Source organism: Entelurus aequoreus, linkage group LG03 (assembly GCF_033978785.1).
Source record: "Entelurus aequoreus isolate RoL-2023_Sb linkage group LG03, RoL_Eaeq_v1.1, whole genome shotgun sequence".
Lineage (NCBI taxonomy): Eukaryota > Metazoa > Chordata > Actinopteri > Syngnathiformes > Syngnathidae > Entelurus > Entelurus aequoreus.
Window position 1 is genome coordinate 72820354 of NC_084733.1, and position 19338 is coordinate 72839691.

General features: G+C 42.0%; 2 protein-coding genes and 1 long non-coding RNA gene across 5 annotated transcripts in view; 2 read left to right on the forward strand and 1 right to left on the reverse strand.

Annotated features, from left to right (window-relative positions):
- Window positions 1–7282, forward strand: part of rpgrip1l (RPGRIP1 like) — a 28918-nt gene extending 21636 nt beyond the window's left edge. The window contains exons 19-25 of the mRNA XM_062042664.1: window positions 444–539; window positions 628–769; window positions 2779–2876; window positions 2943–3129; window positions 3203–3287; window positions 3367–3503; window positions 6778–7282. Of these exons, the coding sequence (XP_061898648.1) occupies window positions 444–539; window positions 628–769; window positions 2779–2876; window positions 2943–3129; window positions 3203–3287; window positions 3367–3503; window positions 6778–6902 (870 nt within the window). The 3' untranslated portion in view covers window positions 6903–7282. The remainder of the gene's footprint in view (window positions 1–443; window positions 540–627; window positions 770–2778; window positions 2877–2942; window positions 3130–3202; window positions 3288–3366; window positions 3504–6777) is intronic.
- Window positions 65–7575, reverse strand: LOC133646843 (uncharacterized). Of its 3 annotated transcripts, none has more exons than XR_009825354.1 (4): window positions 7486–7575; window positions 3166–3258; window positions 2894–3084; window positions 65–550 (listed from the first exon to the last, which is right to left on the reverse strand). It is a non-coding gene; the product is annotated as an uncharacterized LOC133646843 (long non-coding RNA). The 3 variants fall into 3 exon arrangements; XR_009825353.1 differs by having other exon boundaries at window positions 2764–3084; XR_009825352.1 differs by lacking the exon at window positions 65–550 and having other exon boundaries at window positions 2694–3084.
- nox5 (NADPH oxidase, EF-hand calcium binding domain 5) lies at window positions 7369–18900 on the forward strand. The gene is given in 17 exon segments (XM_062042665.1): window positions 7369–7403; window positions 14712–14888; window positions 14959–15107; window positions 15109–15390; window positions 15474–15711; window positions 15786–15939; window positions 16007–16179; window positions 16292–16474; window positions 16647–16779; window positions 16866–17005; window positions 17088–17276; window positions 17348–17392; window positions 17463–17587; window positions 17648–17732; window positions 17797–17896; window positions 17965–18131; window positions 18220–18900. Coding segments are annotated over 16 exon segments (2415 nt in total). The 5' UTR covers window positions 7369–7403; window positions 14712–14768; the 3' UTR covers window positions 18352–18900.
- Window positions 18901–19338: the final 438 nt, after the last annotated feature.

The following is a 19338-nucleotide window of genomic DNA, read 5'->3' on the forward strand; positions in this document are numbered from 1 at the left end:
TGTCGTCTGTATGCGATGCTGTGCTAACACGCACACAAACACAGAATTTTCTTTGGTGCCCTTACAAAACATCGGGAATCACAAAAAAACCTTAACAACCATATTGCCACATATACAAACATTTTAAAAAATACAAACGTGTCAAAAGGGTAAGAAAAAACACAAAAGGCACACATGCTGAAGCTCTGAGAAGTGACAAGGAGTGTCCTTCATTGTGCAGCAGGTGACGTGGGGTGCTCTACCTCCCCAAAAATGCTGCACCCTGCTTTTGCCTGCAGGCGGGACTAAAAACTAATGACGAAATAAAACCTTCGTACACAAAGATCGAGGTTACACTGTATTTCAATTCATGGGCGGCATGAAAATATTTTTGTCTGCTTGGGTGTAGCAATGCAGAAAATAATTGAGAACCACCGCCCTAAAGTCTTCTTTCCTCCCTTTAGGAAGCTACACTGAAGTCCACCAAGAAGATGCCAGGCAAACAGGAACAGGCTGCCAGAAGAGTGACCTTTCTAGAAGATATGCCTCTTGTCCAGCAGGTGGCGTTCTCCTAAAAAAGACACAAAGATAATATACATCTGGTGTGTGGGCTTGTCTCGTGAAGTTACAATGAGTCATTAATCATAGGGATCGTCCAAGATGGGTCTCAGCCCAGCTGAGGAAGGAGAAGATGAGGATGAAGCGTCTGTGCTCTCTGAGGGTCAGCTCCTCCCTCCGAGCTCCCAGTGCACCTCGGAGCTTTCGGACACCAACCGGGACATTCTTCCCGGTGAGCCTGCTTACATGCTGCAACAAACTGGCAGTCCTTAACCACGCTCCAGTCTTGTTTTAGAGATGAACCGATAGGGTTTTCTCAGGGCCGATACAGATTATTAGTAGTCAAGGAGAGCAAAAAACTATATTCATTTGCAGTAAAACATGAATAGTATACAAACCCCGTTTCCATATGAGTTGGGAAATTGTGTTGGATGTAAATATAAACGGAATAGAATGATTTGCAAATCATTTTCAACACATATTCAGTTGAATATGCTACAAAGACAAGATATTTGATGTTCAAACTGATAGACTTTTTTTTTCAAATAATCATTAACTTTAGAATTTGATGCAAGCAACACATGACAAAGAAGTTGGAAAAGGTGGCAATAAATACTGATAAAGTTGAGGAATGCTCATCAAACACTTATTTGAAACATCCCACAGGTGAACAGGCAAATTGGGAACAGGTGGGTGCCATGATTGGGTATAAAAGTAGATTCCATGAAATGCTCAGTCATTCACAAACAAGGATGGGGTGAGGGTCACCACTTTGTCAACAAATGCGTGAGCAAATTGTTGAATAGTTTAAGAAAAACCTTTCCCAACCAGCTATTGCAAGGAATTTAGGGATTTCACCATTTACGGTCCGTAATATCATCAAAGGGTTCAGAGCATCTGGAGAAATCACTGCACATAAGCAGCTAAGCCTGTGACCTTCGATCCCTCAGGCTGTACTGCATCAACAAGCGACATCAGTGTGTAAAGGATATCACCACATGGGCTCAGGAACACTTCAGAAACCCACTGTCAGTAACTACAGTTGGTCGCTACATCTGTAAGTGCAAGTTAAAACTCTCCTATGCAAGGCGAAAACCATTTATCAACAACACCCAGAAACGCAGTCGGCTTCGCTGGGCCTGAGCTCATCTAAGATGGACTGATGCAAAGTGGAAAAGTGTTCTGTGGTCTGACGAGTCCACATTTCAAATTGTTTTTGGAAACTGTGGACGTCGTGTCCTCCAGACCAAAGAGGAAAAGAACCATCCGGATTGTTATAGGTGCAAAGTTGAAAAGCCAGCATCTGTGATGGTATGGGGGTGTATTAGTGCCCAAGACATGGGTAACTTACACATTTGTGAAGGCGCCATTAATGCTGAAAGGTACATACAGGTTTTGGAGCAACATATGTTGCCATCCAAGCAACTTTACCATGGACGCCCCTGCTTATTTCAGCAAGACAATGGCAAGCCACGTGTTACATCAACGTGGTTTCATAGTAAAAGAGTGCGGGTACTAGACTGGCCTGCCTGTAGTCCAGACCTGTCTCCCATTGAAAAAGTGGTGCATTATGAAGCCTAAAATACCACAACGGAGACCCCCGGACTGTTGAACAACTTAAGCTGTACATCAAGCAAGAATGGGAAAGAATTCCACCTGAGAAGCTTCAAAAATGTGTCTCCTCAGCTCCCAAACGTTTACTGATTGTTGTTAAAAGGAAAGGCCATGTAACACAGTGGTGAACATGCCCTTTCCCAACTACTTTGGCACGTGTTGCAGCCATGAAATTCTAAGTTAATTATTATTTGCAAAAAAAAATAAAGTTTATGAGTTTGAACATCAAATATCTTGTCTTTGTAGTGCATTCAATTGAATATGGGTTGAAAATGATTTGCAAATCATTGTATTCCGTTTATATTTACATCTAACACAATTGCCCAACTCATATGGAAACGGGGTTTGTACATCAGTTAACAGCTGTTTAAAAAAAAATTTTTTTTGTATATATATATATATATATATATATATATATATATATATATATATATATATATATATATATATATATATATATATATATATATATATATATATATATATATATATATATATATATATATATATATATACCCATACCAATATACATCAAAATGCCAAAAAATTGCTGCCGATACTTAAGTCGATCGCTATCTTGTTTCTTCTGGTTGGACACCATGACAGACTCACACTTCTTCCACACAGATGATGAGATGGCACCGGTGCGCAGACGAAACCGCAGCGGTTCAATTCAGTCGGACAGCGACGATGGCATCGTTCACCACCCTGACAGTCCCACGAATGTCAGTAAGCATCTCACCATGATGGGTTCATCAGAGACAAGGGGTTGATGGTGATCCTCCCCTAAGGTGTCAGAGCGAGTGCGGGTGGAGGTCATGTCCTTACGCCTGCAGGCGGAGTCTCGCATCTCTCTAGACAGCAGCGTGGTGCGTCTCTATGTGGAGTACTCCTTTCTGGACATGCCTACCGTGGAGACCCCCTTGTCCTTGCCTAAACCCCCCCCAGGAAAGAGCGTCAGCTTCAACTACAGCAAAGGTGTGCGCTTGTATTTTGAGCAAATTGTGTCCTCACGTATGTCTTTAAAATAAGAGTTCACTTCCTTCCACAGTCATTCCCGTGGACGTTGACACCAACAGGCCAAGACGACACCTGCTAAAAGAAGTCCTGCGTGGAAAGAAGCATAACATGGAGAGGTAAACATTCCTTGGCTTCCTTCCTTTTCGTCTCTTTGTCCTTCCTTTCTAATATTGAAAATTTGTTGTTGTCGCACAGAATCCGGTTCACGGTAGTGAGTGAGCCTCCAGAAGAGGAGGAGCATGAGAGGGGGTGTGAGGAGGTGGGCGTAGCTTTCCTGAACATCCCAGACCTGCTGCACATACAAGGCGACGTGATGGAGACTAACCTCAACGGTCTGATAACCACCAACTGTCTTTTCCTCAAGCAATAGGACTTTATTATTATTATATACATTATTATTATGAAATTTCATTTTTACTGGCTTGACGTCACACAAGGTTGTATGATTTGTCCGTTTGTAGTATTCCTTTAGTCCAGGGGTGTCAAACTCGTTTTCATTGAGGGCCACTGCATACTAGTTATGACTGACCTCAGAGGGCCGTTTCAACAAGTGAATAATATATCAATATAAATGTATTTGCCTCATGATATTATTAGCCTAGATTTAATTATACCTTTTTCTTACGTTCACTGTAAAAATCTGTAGATTTTGCTCATAATCACCAGAATTTGACTGGAAATTTTACTGTTTTTTTTTTTTTTAACAGTATATTACTGTAAATGGAAACAAAGTACCACAGTTGTTTTCATTTTATGTATTTATTTCCATGTTTTTGCTTCTCCTGTAAAGGAAGTGAGTGAATTCAAGCTCAGCAGCTCAGATGGGAGCTTGTTCCACTGTTTCACAGTCTTTGAAGAGAAAGCAGATTGGGCCAAAGCTGTCTTACATTTTGGGATACTACACTGCCCTCTCGTAGTACCTCTAGTTACTCTTGTGGCTGTATCTGAGGTCTGATGGACACAATGTTTGAGTGGAGATGGAGCCAAGTTGTGAACAATTTTGAATATATGAGTATAATATAAGCATATTGTATTTGTTTAGAATAATGCAGTACCGGTAATTATATTTTGGCCTTTTTGTCTCCAGAATTTTCAGGGCGTGTTTGCATATGGATTCTAATGGTTAGTTGTTTTGTTTGCTTGAGACCAGCTGGTAAAACAACCAGAGAAGTGTGACTTAATCATTGCACTTTACTAGGTTTCAGCTGCCTCGACGGAGAGCGAATTTCGCATACATTTGAAGGTGGCTGGATTATACTTAAGTGTATTTGTCATGTTTTTTGATTTTTATTTATTTTTTCAATCGAAGGAGGGGTCAAGTATGAGTCCTAGGTATTTGTACTATGTAACCGTTTGTATAGGTTTCTGTTTGTTGGTGAAATACGTGACTGCACTCTTTACAATGTTCAGGGTAAGGCAAGAATCAATATAGCAATTGAGCTATACTGTCCATGGCTATGTAAGTTTGGCTGCAGCTTCTTCCATGTTCTTTCAATTAGTGTATTTGATGGTATGATCAGCGAACATTTGTATTTTTACATTGTTATACATTGTAGGTAGATTATTGATGTATACAGTAAAATTAACTGGACCCAGATTAGAACCTTGAGGAAGTCCTGTAGTGCATGGTACTTAGGCGGAGCTGGCTTGCTTGATCCTCAGTGTTTGATTGCGATCAGTTAAGTATGATCTGACCCAGTTTAAGGTGTCAGGGATACATTCATTTTGGCCAATTCGTAATAAAGTGTCATGGTGCACTGTGTCGAATGCTTTTCGGAGATCAAGAAAAATGGCTGCTACAACCCCCCCTTTATCAAGTGACTGTTTAATGTTTTCGATTAGATGGCGGCATTCTGTACCTGTGATCCACAAGTTGCTTAGCAACAACCTTTTCTATTGCTTTGGTTTGAACTGGGAGGATGTTGATTGTCCTGTAGTTGTAAATTGTGGTTGTATCTTTGGATATAATGATTGGAATTATTATTGCATGTTTGAGAGTGTTTGGGAAATTCCTCTGCTGGATTGAAGAAGTTTTGTTATTGGTGTGGTAAGAGTTTCTTGATCGTTTTTGATGGTGGCTGTGAAAAGGCCCTAAATATTTTAACTTTTGGAAGTTGACAATCCAGGGAATATTTTTGTTATCTCCGCTTCAAGAACAGGTTCCAGGTTCAACTCTGGGTTATTTGATGTTTTAGTTGAGGTGGTTCGGGCATCTGGTCAGGATGCCACCCGAACGCCTCCCTAGGGAGGTGTTTAGGGCACGTCCGACCGGTAGGAGGCCACGGGGAAGACCCAGGACACGTTGGGAAGACTATGTCTCCCGGCTGGCCTGGGAACACCTCGGGATCCCCCGGGAAGAGCTGGACGAAGTGGCTGGGGAGAGGGAAGTCTGGGTTTCCCTGCTTAGGCTGCTGCCCCCGCGACCCGACTTCGGATAAGCGGAAGAAGATGGATGGATGGATGGATTTTCATAGGAGTGTACTGGGGTGAAGCTGTGACCTAGTTCATGTAGAGAGTTTATACAGTGCTCGTTTAATTTATTTGCTATTTCTGTACTGTTTGTACACAGTATTCCCTCGTGTTGGATTTGCTCTATTTAATTTTTCTGGTGGTCCCTAACAATTACTTTATTGATCACTTGCCACATAATTTAGTAGTTTCCTCTGGCTTGTTTAATGATATTCAGGAAGAAGTTTGCTTTGGCTTTGCGAAGTTCTGATGTAACTTAATTCCTTAGACTTGTGAATATTAGGCGGTCAATGTTCAAGTGAGATTTGAGGTATTTGTTTAAGGCAGAGTCTCTTTTCATTAAACCAGGGGAGATTTGACTTTTTGTTGAACTTGCTACGTGCCAATTGTACATACTTTGATATAGCGTGGTTGAGCTTTTATTACCCCTTCAGCTGTATGTTCACAGTCTGTGCTAAGAATCATATTCTCCCAGGTGATTTGTTTCAACTCATTTCAACATTGTTTTATGGTAATGTTCTAAAAACTGAGCTACAAGGTTATTTCGACCGTAAACTCTATCGTTGTTTTTACAGCATATTACTGTAAATGGAAATATAGTTACTGGTAACTGAGCTGAAACAAAACCGTGGTGCCGTTGTTCCATTTGCAGTAATATGCTGTAAAAACAATAACCGTAGATTTTAAGGTAAAAAAAATGGCAACTAAGTTGCCAGAATTTTACTGTAAAAAACAGTGGTACTATTTTCCCATTTACAATAATATGCTGCCAAAACTTTTACCAAATCTGTTGTCTTTTTTATAGCATACCATTTGATGGACAACTTGCTGTGAAATCATAGGTCAAGCAGATATTTAAGTTTGTTTTTTTTAACAAAAAAAAACATGTTTGGTATGATAATATAATATTTTTTGCTTTGTTACATAATATTAATGTTTAAAAGATTTGCAACTGAATGCATTTTTTTCTGTATAAAGTGAGAAAAATTAAGTACTTCATTGACGCATATTATTTCCAGGCTTTTGCGGGCATTAATGAATGATATGGCGGGCCTTGAGTTTGACACCTGTGGCTTAGTCCATTCATTGTAAGTATAATTAAAAACACTACATAAATGTATTTTGTGCGTGTTGCAGTTATGGAGGATGGAGGCGAGCTGGTGGGCTCTCTGAGCGTGTCTTTTGAGGGCCTTGAGATACTGCACGCCATCATGGAGGAGCCGGACGCCGAGCAAAGTGTCACCTCCTCGCTGTTACGGTGACACCGTCGTCGAGCCAATGAAAGTCCTGACTGACATTGGTCGTATGATAGGCAAGGACAAAATTTGACCTGAGGTGTGGCTATGGTCAACTGTCAGACTGCTAGTAAAGATATAGTCTGTGTGACTGAAGGTAGTTAGGGTAGGGAAGGAGTGCTATAGTTCCTCCCCCGAGGTACAAAACTCCCTGCACTGTCGTGCGGTCATGTGATACATCACACACTTTGTTAATAGGGTTAAAATGTTTTTTAAAAATCAGCTGCCAACAAACAGCTCCAGTGTGACTTGGTCTTGGTCCTGATCTTGGTCTCATGACCCATGTGACCAAGTCGGTGAAGTTTTTTTTTACAAATAAATATTTTTTAAGTGAAAATGAAATCATATGTACGACTATGGAACCTGTGTTGGGAGGGGCCGGGTAAGTGATGGAGGGAGGGAGGGTGCTTGTCACCTCCAGCTGACGATCCCGTGGCAGCTGAGGACGAAGACTTACAACAGCAGCAGGTAAAACCGCTTATAGTTTCTATTTTCGTTATTAACATGTTGTTAATAAGATCTGTTTTATTCTCACGTGGTCCAGGCTTACCTGTTCAAGAGTGACGTGGTCAAGACTTGTGTTTTCCAGAATGGGGTGATCCATTCCAAATTGATGTCCTCTAGACGGACATGGTCAAGAGTAGACTCACGTCTTCTAGACAGACCAGGTCTAGACTTTTGTCCTATAGACTGATTTTGTCCAGACCTTTCTTCTAGTCTCACCTGGTTCAGACTTACCTGTTCTTGGCTGACATGATCCAGGCTTGTGTTTTCTCGACTGGCATGGTCCAGAGTCATTTCTTAACACTGACATGGTCCATAGATGGTTTCAGCGAACATTTTTTTAATTCTGTCACTAAATACATATTTTATCCAATCTGTAAGGAGAATCAACTACTAATTGCCATGTTATTGATCATGTTAAGCATTTTGATACGATGAACCAAGCTCTTAATCTAACTATAATATCTAAGTCTACAGTTTAAGGGAAATCAAAAGCAGCAAAATATGCATTCGGCATGGACACAATCTTTCTTTAAAAAAACAGACAATAATCTAAGCACACATATTACAGTATCAAATCATTGCAGAAAGTATATTAAATATTAGAGTTGTCATGCCATTTTTCAAATTTAGTCGCTCCTCCTCATTGACCATATGAACACTAGCCCACATTCTTTTAGCCTAATGTAATGTGTTATTTCGAAAATATATGTTCTTGAAAAAATTTAAATTTGATGTTGACGCTGGTGTTGTTATTCTGGCAGTGTTTATCAATTCTACAAAAGCGTTCAACACCATAAATCTTTATTAACAAAGCTGTCCAATTTTAATCTGTTGAGGTAATTGTTGAACTGGCTGGAATCATATTCGGTGTTGAGAAATAAATGTGTTTGTGTAAAAAATGTGAAATCACCTACGTCTTCACCAGATATACCTGGACGATGCTGTTCTGTAGGTCTAGGCATGCCAAAAACTAGCAGAACGCCGCTATCTGGCTGCAATGCTCCCATTCGCACCTTCGTGTTGCCAAGTCAATGTGCATGTTTTTCTGAAAAAAAGCCAATCATTTATATAGATCCAGATGTATCTGTGCTTGGAACAAGACCTAAGGTAGTCCAATATTTTAAGTATTTGGGAGTTTAAAGTACTCAAAGCAGCAGGTTAAAAATTATTAAAATAAAATGTAACACATTAAATTTCGGATCTATTAAAAATAATTAAAACAATAGGTGATTTGTACTTTTATTCAATTATTTTGCCCTTTTTAAATGATTGTATAAAAAGCTGTAGCTCCTTGACAAATAAATTAACCTTTACAATAGTGGAAGTTACTCAAAAAAACAAAAGTACTAGATCAGTGAATTCTCAAACTGTGGTACTAGTGGTACGTGGGCTCCACCTAGTAGTACACCAAAGAATCAATTGATTAAAGTACAGTGTTTTATTTTCCTATATTCAAACACAGTGTTACTGTTCAATATGTGTGTAATGATACAGTGGCCAAAAATACTAATTATACTTGTTAAATAAAACATCTTCCTTGTTTTTAATAAATACTTACGCCTACTACACTACTGTATTTTAGTGATGGGTGGTACTTGGAGAACTAAGTTTTTTCTGATGTGGTACTTGGTGAAAAAAGTTTGAGAACCACTGTACTAGATAGAAGGTGCACCATGTAACACGGTGGATAGAGAAATACAGTAAACTACTCAACTGGGAAACTTGAAATATGCTGTTTCATTTCTTGTATACAAATGCTCAATGGCCTATATCACTGTACCGCTTCCTGTCGAAAACTTTGTAAAAAATAAAGTAGATGACTAAATCCAATGTTCCGCGGGTCCAGAGGGATTTGGTGCCGATTAGAAAAAGTGGGCAAGTCTCATTTTACACAAACATGCATGGCGACTTGTCCAGATTGTACCCTGCTTTCTGCCTGAGTGCAGCTGGGATAGGCTCCAGCCCCCCTGCAACCCAGAGAGGGACACTCAAATAGACGGATGGGAAAGATCATTGTGTAGAAGTGGAACCACCTTTCGCTGCGCTGCAAGTCTTTTAGGGTATGTCTCTCCCAGCTTTGCCAATCTAGTGACTGAAATGTGGTTCATACACTAAATTGAATCATATCAAATCGTTCATACAATAAGTTGATTGTAAGATACATCCTCAGATGCACTGGGACACAGCATCAGTGATATGCCTGAGATCACCGGGGGTTTTGGGTCTTTCAACATCATACCCCCTCCCTCAGGTGACCCAGCCCGGCTTGTGTCCCAGTAGCATTGGCCCACAGTTCGCTCCTCCTGATCCAAAGCCATCTAGAGGCTCTCTCTGCTGCCTCCATGGTGGCCTGGATGCCAAGTAGTGTGAACACCTTGTACAGTGAGCGGCCAGCAAAGCCTCTACACCCCACTTCAATGTGAAGGACATAATGTCACGGCTGTCTTGAGTTTCCAATAACTTCTATAACTATTACTTTTTTGTGATAGAGGGATTGGAGCACATACTTGATTGTCACAAAAACCATTCATGAAGTTTGATTCTTTTATGCATTTATAATTGGTTTACTGAAAATGTGACCAAATCTGCTGGGTCAAAAGTATACATACGGCAATGTTAACATTTGGTTACATGTCCCTTGGCAAGTTTCACTACAATAAGGCGCTTTTGGTAGTCATCCACAAACTTCTGGCAAGCTTCTGGTTGAATGTTTGACCACTCCTCTTGACAAAATTGGTGCAGTTCAGCTAAATTTGTTGGTTTTCTGACATGGACTTGTTTCTTCAGCTTGTTTCTTGGCCACATTTTCTCAATGGGGTGTAAGTCAGGACTTTGGGAAGGCCATTCTAAAACCTTAATTGTAGCCTGATTTAGTCATTCCTTTACCACTTTTGACATGTGTTTGGGGTCATTGTTCTGTTGGAACACCCAACTGCACCCAAAACCCAACCTCCAGGCTGATGATTTTAGGTTGTCCTGAAGAATTTGGAGGTAATCCTCCTTTCTCATTGTCCCATTTAGTCTCTGTAAAGCACCAGTTCCATTGGCAGGAAAACAGGCCCACAGCTCAATACTACCACCAGCATGCTTGACGGTAGGTGTGGTGTTCCTGGGATTAAAGGCCTCACCTTTTCTCCTTCAAACGTATGGCTGGGTATTTTGGCCAAACAGCTACATTTTTGTTTCATCTGACCACAGAACTTTCCTCCAGAAGGTCTTATCTTTGTCCATGTGATCAGCAGCAAACTTTACACAAGCTTTAAGGTGTAGCTTCTGGAGCAAGGGTTTCCTTCTTGCATGGTAGCCTCAGTCCATGGCGATGCAAAACAAGCTTGACTGTGGACACTGACACCTGTGTTCCAGCAGCTTCCAATTCATTGCAGACCTGCTTTTTGGTGCTTCTCAGTTGACTCTTGATCATCCTGACCAATTTTCCCTCAGCAGCAGGTGATAGATTGCGTTTTCTTCCTGATTGTGGCAGTGACAAAACTGTGCCATGCACATTATACTTACAAACAATTGTCTGCACAGTTGCTTTTGGGACCTTAAGCTGCTTTGAAATGGCTCCAAGTGACTTTCCTGACTTGTTCAAGTCAATGATTCGTTAAAGGCCTCACATTTTCTCCTCCGAACATATTGCTGGGTATTGTGGCCAAACAGCTCAATTTTTGTTTCATCTGACCACAGAACTTTCCTCCAGAAGGTCTTATCTTTGTCCATGTGGTATCAGATGAAACAAACATGTAGCTGTTTGGCCACAATACCCAGCAATATGTTTGGAGGAGAAAAAGTGAGGCATTTAATCCCAGAAAGACCATGCCTACCGTCAACCATGGTGGTGGTAGCATTATGCTCTGGGCCTGTTTTGCTGCCATTGGAACTGGTGCTTTAAATGGGACAATGAAAAAGGAGGATTACCTCCAAATTCTTCAGGACAACCTAAAATCATCATCCCGGAGGTTGGGTCCTGGGCGCAGTTGGGTGTTCCAACAGGACAATGACCCGAAACACACGTCAAAAGTGGTAAATGAATGGCAAAATCAGGCTAAAATTAAGGTTTTAGAATGGCCTTTCCAAAGTCCTGACTTAAACGTGTGGACAATGCTGAAGAAACAAGTCCATGTCAACCAACAAATTTAGCTGATCTGCACCAATTTTGTCAAGAGGAGTGGTCAAAAATTCAACCAGAAGCTTGTGGATGGCTACCAAAAGCGCCTTATTGCAGTGAAACTTGCCAAGGGACATGTAACCAAATGTTAACACTGCTGTATGTATACTTTTGACCCAGCAGATTTGGTCACATTTTCAGTAAACCCATAATAAATTCATAAAAGAACCAAAATTCATGAATGTTTTTTGTGACAATCAAGTATGTGCTCCAATCACTCTATCACAAAAAAATTAAAGTTGTAGAAATTATTGGAAACTCAAAACAGCCATGACATTATGTTCTTTACAAGTGTAAGTAAACCTTTGATCGCGACTGTATATATATATATACATATAAATACCAATCTACTGTGTGTGTATGTATATATATATATATATATATGTATATATATAGTGTGTGTATATAGTGTGTTTGGGACTCATTCCATATACACAACAGCAATAACACCGGGGTTAGAATGTGGGTATATTATGGATCCTCCAGCTGGCTGCAGGGGGTGGCAGGGAGACGTCCCTGTCGCTGCTCCACCACCCAGAGATGTTCCGGGATTAAAGGAGCGAAACATCCGTGAAGGGTGGCTCTCGGCTGACGACCCTGCAGCCAGCACCACATGGCACTGTCGGAGGTGCGTCAGGCAGTAATGCCCTGCAAGTGTTAACTTGTGCTTACATCTATGTATATATATATATATATATGTGTGTATAGATATATATATTTATATATATATATGTATATATATATATATATGTATATATATATTTATATAGATATATGTATATATATATGTATATATATATATATATGTATATATATATTTATATATATATATGTATATATATATATGTATATATATATACGTATATATATATGTATATATATATATATATATATATACGTATATATATATATATGTGTATTTATCTATGTATGTATATATATTTATATATATATATATGTATGTGTATATATATATATATATATATATATATATATATATATATATATGTATGCATATATATACATATATATACAGCGTTTTGTATTTTGTCAAAAAGTAAAATTTTGGTCTGGTCTGACCTGCATGTTTGCTGTGTCCCCAACATGGCACCTGGCAAACTGCAAACAGGACTTCTTGTTGTTTTCTTTTAACAATGGCTTTTTTCTTACCACTCTTCAATAAAGACCAACAATGGGCCTCGGCCCAATGGTTAAGAACATGGTTCTAGACTGATCTGGTTCAGGCTCTTGTCTTCTAGCGCTACTAAATCCACACTCATGTATTCCATACTGACATTGTTTGGGCTTGCAAAGCAGCTTTTTTTTTGTCATAAAGAAATACAATCATGTGTGCTTACGGACTGTATCCCTGCAGACTGTATTGATCTATATTGATATATAATGTAGGAACCAGAAATAATGAATGAGTGTGAATGAGTGGGGGCGGGAGGTTTTTTTATGTTGATTTAATAAAAATCAACATGGGGGGATGGGCTCGTGGGGGCCCGGTTGCTGGTGGGGCGGGGGCGGTCTTTCCGTCCGGTTGCGGGGAGTCTCTGGGCCCCCCGGGCGGGGCGGCCCACCTTTCTACCCATGTGGGGTGTGGTCTCTCGCTGGCCTGAGGTCTGGCTGTCCCCTGCTTCTCTCGTGCCTTGTCCTCTGCCGGGTGCGTCTGTCTGCTGCCTGCTGCTGGCTCTTACGGGCGGCACGGTGGGCCTGGCTCTGGGGTTCCTGTCGCTGGCCGGCCTGGCTGCGTGGGGCCGGTGGTCCCTGGTTCCCTGGACGCCACACCTGCTGTTTGTGGGTTGGGCTCTCTGGGTGGCTGGGGCCGTACTCTGGCTCCCACACACAGTGGGAGTCAAATATATTGTACACACAAATACACATATACTCACATACATAAATACATACATACATAGGTACCTACGCTCCCACATACATACACAAATACAGTACATACATACATACTCAAAGTTCGTACATCCACACGCACGTTCACTGTACAAACATACACATACACATACTGTACATATACATTCACTGTACAAACATACACATACACATACTGTACATATACATTCACTGTACAAACATACATATACACATACTGTACATATACATTCACTGTGCAAACACATACACACATTCTGTACATATACAAGTACATATACATACATACACTCATGCACATAATCACGTTTCATCAAACATATACTAATGTTGTTGCCCTAGGGTAAACTGGGTAACACATGGCACACTGACAAAGCTTAACCTATTGTTACTATAACAATCTACAAGGTTAGTATAGGTTGCTTCTCTTTCTTCCCCTCCATTTTTCTGCATTCTTTTGTATCTCTAGTTATCATTACGTATATGTATTGTTGCATTTGAACAACTGTATTGTTGATAATAGAGGTAAATTATGGGTATTGTTCATTATCAATAGCGCTATTTCTATTGGTATTTGTATTGCTACATTTGTAGTGTAATAATGCTCATTGTCATTTCTGTATTATTTTTAATTTTCGCTAACTGCTTATTTGCTATCACTTTTACCATCATATTTGTACATGTCGTATTTGCTGATGTTGCTCTATTGTTGTTATTGTTGTGTTTGCTGTTGTTGTTTTTGTCTCTCTGTCTAATCCCCCTCTTGTCCCCACAAGTTCCCCCTCTGTCTTCCTTTTTTTCTCTTTCTATCCCCTCCTGCTCCGGCCCGGCTGCACCAAATGATAATATAAATACATTTAATAAAGTCAAATACAAATAAGGCAACAAGAGAAGTATCCTACACTTCTCTTTTGTGAAGTAAATCTGAACAACCAATATGGGCATCTACATCAACTATATGATTTGCCTGAGAAGCTGGACAGGACAAAAAAAATAAAAATAAAAATATTTTATTTATTTTTTATTTTTGTATTTCTTGTGCAGCCCGGTGGTTGGGGACCACTGTTCTAGACTGACAAGATCTCGGCTTGGTTTCTGTTCATGTTTGATTCTCATGCAGTCCAGACGTAACCGTAGTAGGCTACAGTGATTCTCACAGACCCATGTGCTCTAGAGTCTTGTCCACAATATCTCAGTTGTGTTCTGATCAGCCTGCAGCCAACAACAGGTGCTTCGGGGGGACACGGTGGTTGCGTCAGCGTGTCGCCATGAGTGCGGACGAGGATGCACGCTGGCTGGACTGGGTGACCAAACAGTTTGAGAGCATCGCAGGAGACGACAAGGAAATCGACTTGGAAGAGTTCAAGACCGCCCTCAAGGTCAAAGAGGTCAGTCCTGTCCTGTGACGTGTGTCGAAACAGCTTTGACTCACAATGTGACCTTTGTGTCGCATCGCAGTCTTTCTTTGCCGAGCGTTTCTTTGCGCTCTTCGACTCCGATGGGAGCAGCTCCATCAGCTTGGACGAGCTCCTGGAGGCTCTGGAACTGCTCATACATGGCAGCGAGACAGACAAGCTCAAGTTCCTCTTCCAGGTCTACGATGTGGACGGTGAAAAATGCATCTGCAGGTACACACATACTGTACGATAACAAAACTGAGAAGTTGGGGTGTTACACAGGAAGCGGTTCAATCGATCCGGACGAGCTGCGCACAGTTCTGAAGTCGTGCCTGCGTGAGAGCGCCATCTCTCTGCCAGAGGAGAAACTAGACGACTTGACATTGGCGCTCTTTGAGTCTGCCGACAAAGACAACAGTGGCGCCATCACCTTCGAGGAGCTCAAGGCTGAGCTGGAGAACTTTCCGGAAGTGATGGAGAACCTAACCATCAGGTGGAAACATTCTCCTCAAGGGTGTTGATGTTTGCAGAGGGGTCGGCGCGTCAATGACTATTGATATATGTTGAACTTGCTAGTGCTGCCAACTGGCTCAAGCCTCCAGATGTGGATCAGAAGAAGCGTCAGACTCCTCGCTACTTGACGCGAGCCTACTGGCACAACAACAGTCGCAAGCTCTTCTTCCTGTGCGGCTACACCTGTCTCAGCCTCATGCTTTTCGTCGGTGCCGTTCTGCAGCATCGCCACGGCAGCGCCTGCTACATGCTGGCTAAAGGTTGCGGACAGTGTCTCAACTTCAACTGCACCTTTGTCATGGTAACAGACGGTGGGAAGTGCGCCGGCCCTGACAGGAAGGAACGTTTTCTATCATGCCTGCCTTTCTTTTGCAGGTCCTGATGCTGCGTCGCTGTCTCACATGGTTGAGGGCCACGTGGGTGGTGAAGGTCTTTCCTCTAGACCAGAACATCCTGTTACATCAGATTGTGGGCTGCGCCATCCTCGGCTACACCCTCGTACACACAACTGCACATGTTTTCAACTTTGGTATGTACACCCCAGCTACGGTACATGTAGACAAACACAACACCAGCTGTTTGTTTGCGTGTTTCAGCCCAGCTGTCGGAGCACAGCGGCTTTAGTCTTTGGGAATACATTCTCACCACACGGCCTGGGATCGGCTGGGTCAAGGGTACGGCCTCGCTTACCGGGGTGGTTCTTCAGGTGGTGATCTGCCTCATGGTGCTGTGCTCCAGCACCTTCGTACGACGCAGCGGCCATTTTGAAGTAAGAAGCCGCCACAAAGCTGGGCGGTGGCCGTTTCCTCGAGGACTTCATTTTCTCGCTGTTGTCGCTGTCGTCAAACGCTTTTGAATTGATTTCTGTTTCGACCTTGCAGGTGTTCTACTGGTCACACCTGTCCTACGTGTGGGTGTGGTCACTGCTTATGATCCACTGCGCCAACTTCTGGAAGTGGTTTGTTGTTCCGGGACTGGTATTTCTGCTGGAGAAGATAATTGGAATTGCTGTGTCCCGCATGGGAGGTCTGTACATAGTGGAAGTCAACCTGCTGCCGTCTAAGGTGCGTATCTCTGTGACATTATTGGTGACATCATGAGTCATTCTGATGGTCGGACATTTTAACATGCTAACCTCTTATTTGGAACCGCCTGGTTGGCAACACTGTAGTGATACTCAAATCTAGGCTAAAATGTGGCTAATGTGGGCTAATGTGTGGTGTCACCGTCATGCAGGTGACTCATCTCGTCATCAAGCGTCCACAGTTTTTCCAATTCAAGCCGGGAGATTACGTCTACATCAACATTCCGGTCATCGCCAAGTACGAGTGGCACCCGTTCACCATCAGCAGCGCTCCGGAACAATCGGGTCTGTCTTTCAGGACAACATCATTTTTGCAACTTATTAGTCTTTAGCTTCTTGAGTTTGTTCGCATGGTGACCTTTAAACTGCAGATAGTCTGTGGCTGCACATCCGTTCGATGGGCCAGTGGACCAACCGCCTGTACGAGTACTTCAGGCAGCCTCAGAGTCCAGTGCCAAGTCCAAGGAGGCTGGCAGCAAGTTTGCGCAGCAGACCACTGATGAAAACTCCAGTAAAAAACACTCAGGGTTGTCAAGGAGACGTTCCGCCGCCACTTCTATAGTACTTCATCTTGGTCTTCCTATTCCTTCTAGGATGATTTGTTCAGCTCGTCGCATTTTAATGCCACCGTGGCGTCCAATGAGGACACCACCGTCGAGCTCACTATGTATCGTCAGAATGGCTCCCCGACCGGCGTGGCCCCTGCAACCTTGTCGCAAGATCCTCTTCCTTCCGATGAGCTCGGGCCCGCAGAAAGAGGCGAGGCCCCACCCCTAAAAGAGGTAGATCAAGTGACCAATCAGTGCCAATCAGCTTGCTGGACTCGCCGACGCTGTTTTGTATGCTTTTGAAGGTTTCTGCAACGTTTGGAGAGAATCATCGCTTCTGCAATATCAAGGTTAGCAAAACGTCTACTTTAACCTCTTTGATCCTGAGGATAATGTGACCTTCTTCACATCACATATCAGTGTTACGTTGACGGACCCTATGGGACCCCCACCAGGCAGATCTTTGCGTCAGAGCACGCTGTTCTGATCGGAGCAGGCATTGGCATCACACCCTTCGCCTCCATCCTGCAAAGCATCATGTACAGGTAAGAACTTCTTATCCTGCCAACATCAGCCTTCACGACACCTTGTGCCTGTGCGTACAGGTACCGGCGCAGGAAGCAGAACTGTCCGAACTGCAACTACTCATGGTGCGAGAACATCAAGGACAGCGAAATGGATCTTCGCAAAGTAAGTTATGCAGCCGTCAACTCAGCACACTGCCAGTGCGACTCAGTGTTTACCTATCTTTTAGGTGGACTTCATCTGGATCAACCGGGACCAGAAGTCCTTCGAGTGGTTCGTCAGCCTCCTGACCAAACTGGAGATGGACCAAGCCGACGAAGAGCCCGAGGGTGAGTCGTGACTATGCCGTGCCGTGAAGCTCATCACTGGACCTCAACCTTTTTGTGTCGTGCGGCAGGGCGCTTCCTGGAGATGCACATGTACATGACGTCCGCCTTGTGTAAGAACGACATGAAAGCCATCGGCCTACAGATGGCGCTGGACCTGCTGGCCAAGAAAGAGAAGCGTGACTCCATTACCGGCCTGAGGACCAGAACTCAACCTGGACGACCCGAGTGGGGGAAGGTGGGACAACACTGAGTTGAGGGGCTTTGTGAGCGTCCAAAGAGATGGAGCTAGACAGATGACCTCTTCTTCCTATTGTTGTCCCTAGGTGTTCCAGAAGATTTCAGAAGAGAAGAAAGGCAAAGTACACGTGTTCTATTGCGGTTCTCCTGCATTGGCTAAAGTCATCAAAGCTCAGTGTGAAAACTTTGGCTTCAACTTCTATAAGGAAAACTTCTGAAGACTTGTAGGAGTGCCACTTGATTTGTCTAAGCAAAGTGGACTGGAGGTCAAACGACCAGCTTGTCAGTGCCTTGCTCAGGGGACACCAATGGATCTTTTCACACTGAATGAACTACTGCCAACTCGACTTTCTGTTTTTTGTCAGTGCCATCGCTAGCATTTAGCCATTAGTTAGCTAGCTTTAATTAGCCTGCTTTATTAGATACACTCCATTTTAGCTACTTACACAGCTAGTTTACATTATGTACAATTAATTTATCTAAACTACGTTACTTGAACTTGGCTAGTTTTAGCTACATCCGATTAGCCTATTTAGGCTACATACAGCTAGCGTAGTTTGTCCTATAAAATGTTTTGGACAAAGAAATGTTCCCTCCCACCCCATTTTCTCTCTCTTGTTATCACGTTTAACAAAAATCCATATAATTGTATAATGTCACTGACTTTGATGATGTACGAGCAAGTGAAGTGGTTTAGTTGGACCTCCGCAGACAAATGTAGTTATCTGCTATCTTTGTGTCTTTGCTGCAATAATAAAATATTTCAATGAGTCAAACACTGACATAAATGAAGAAACATTACATCTAAGAATCGCAACACAAAATTAAATTTTTTTTCAATATTTGCATAAACCCTTTTTGCATTCAGGATATACTAACATCAAAGAGGTTCCTTTAAATAATAACATAAACATAACATTTCTATAGTGCTTTTGAAGAAGACAAAGATGGTTGATCCAAAATCAGGGGTGTCAAGAGTGCGGCCCAAGGCCATTTGAGGCCTGTAGATTTTTTTTATTTTTTTTGCATATTACATAAATAAATTTCAACAAAACATTTTAAAAAATGTAACAAAAAACGTATGACATAAAAAAGTTAACTACTAATACTATACCATAAAATAAATACGAACACAAAACTTTGTTTTTAAATAATATACATAATGTTTTGTATAGCCCTTTTACAAAATAAAAAAACGATATGCT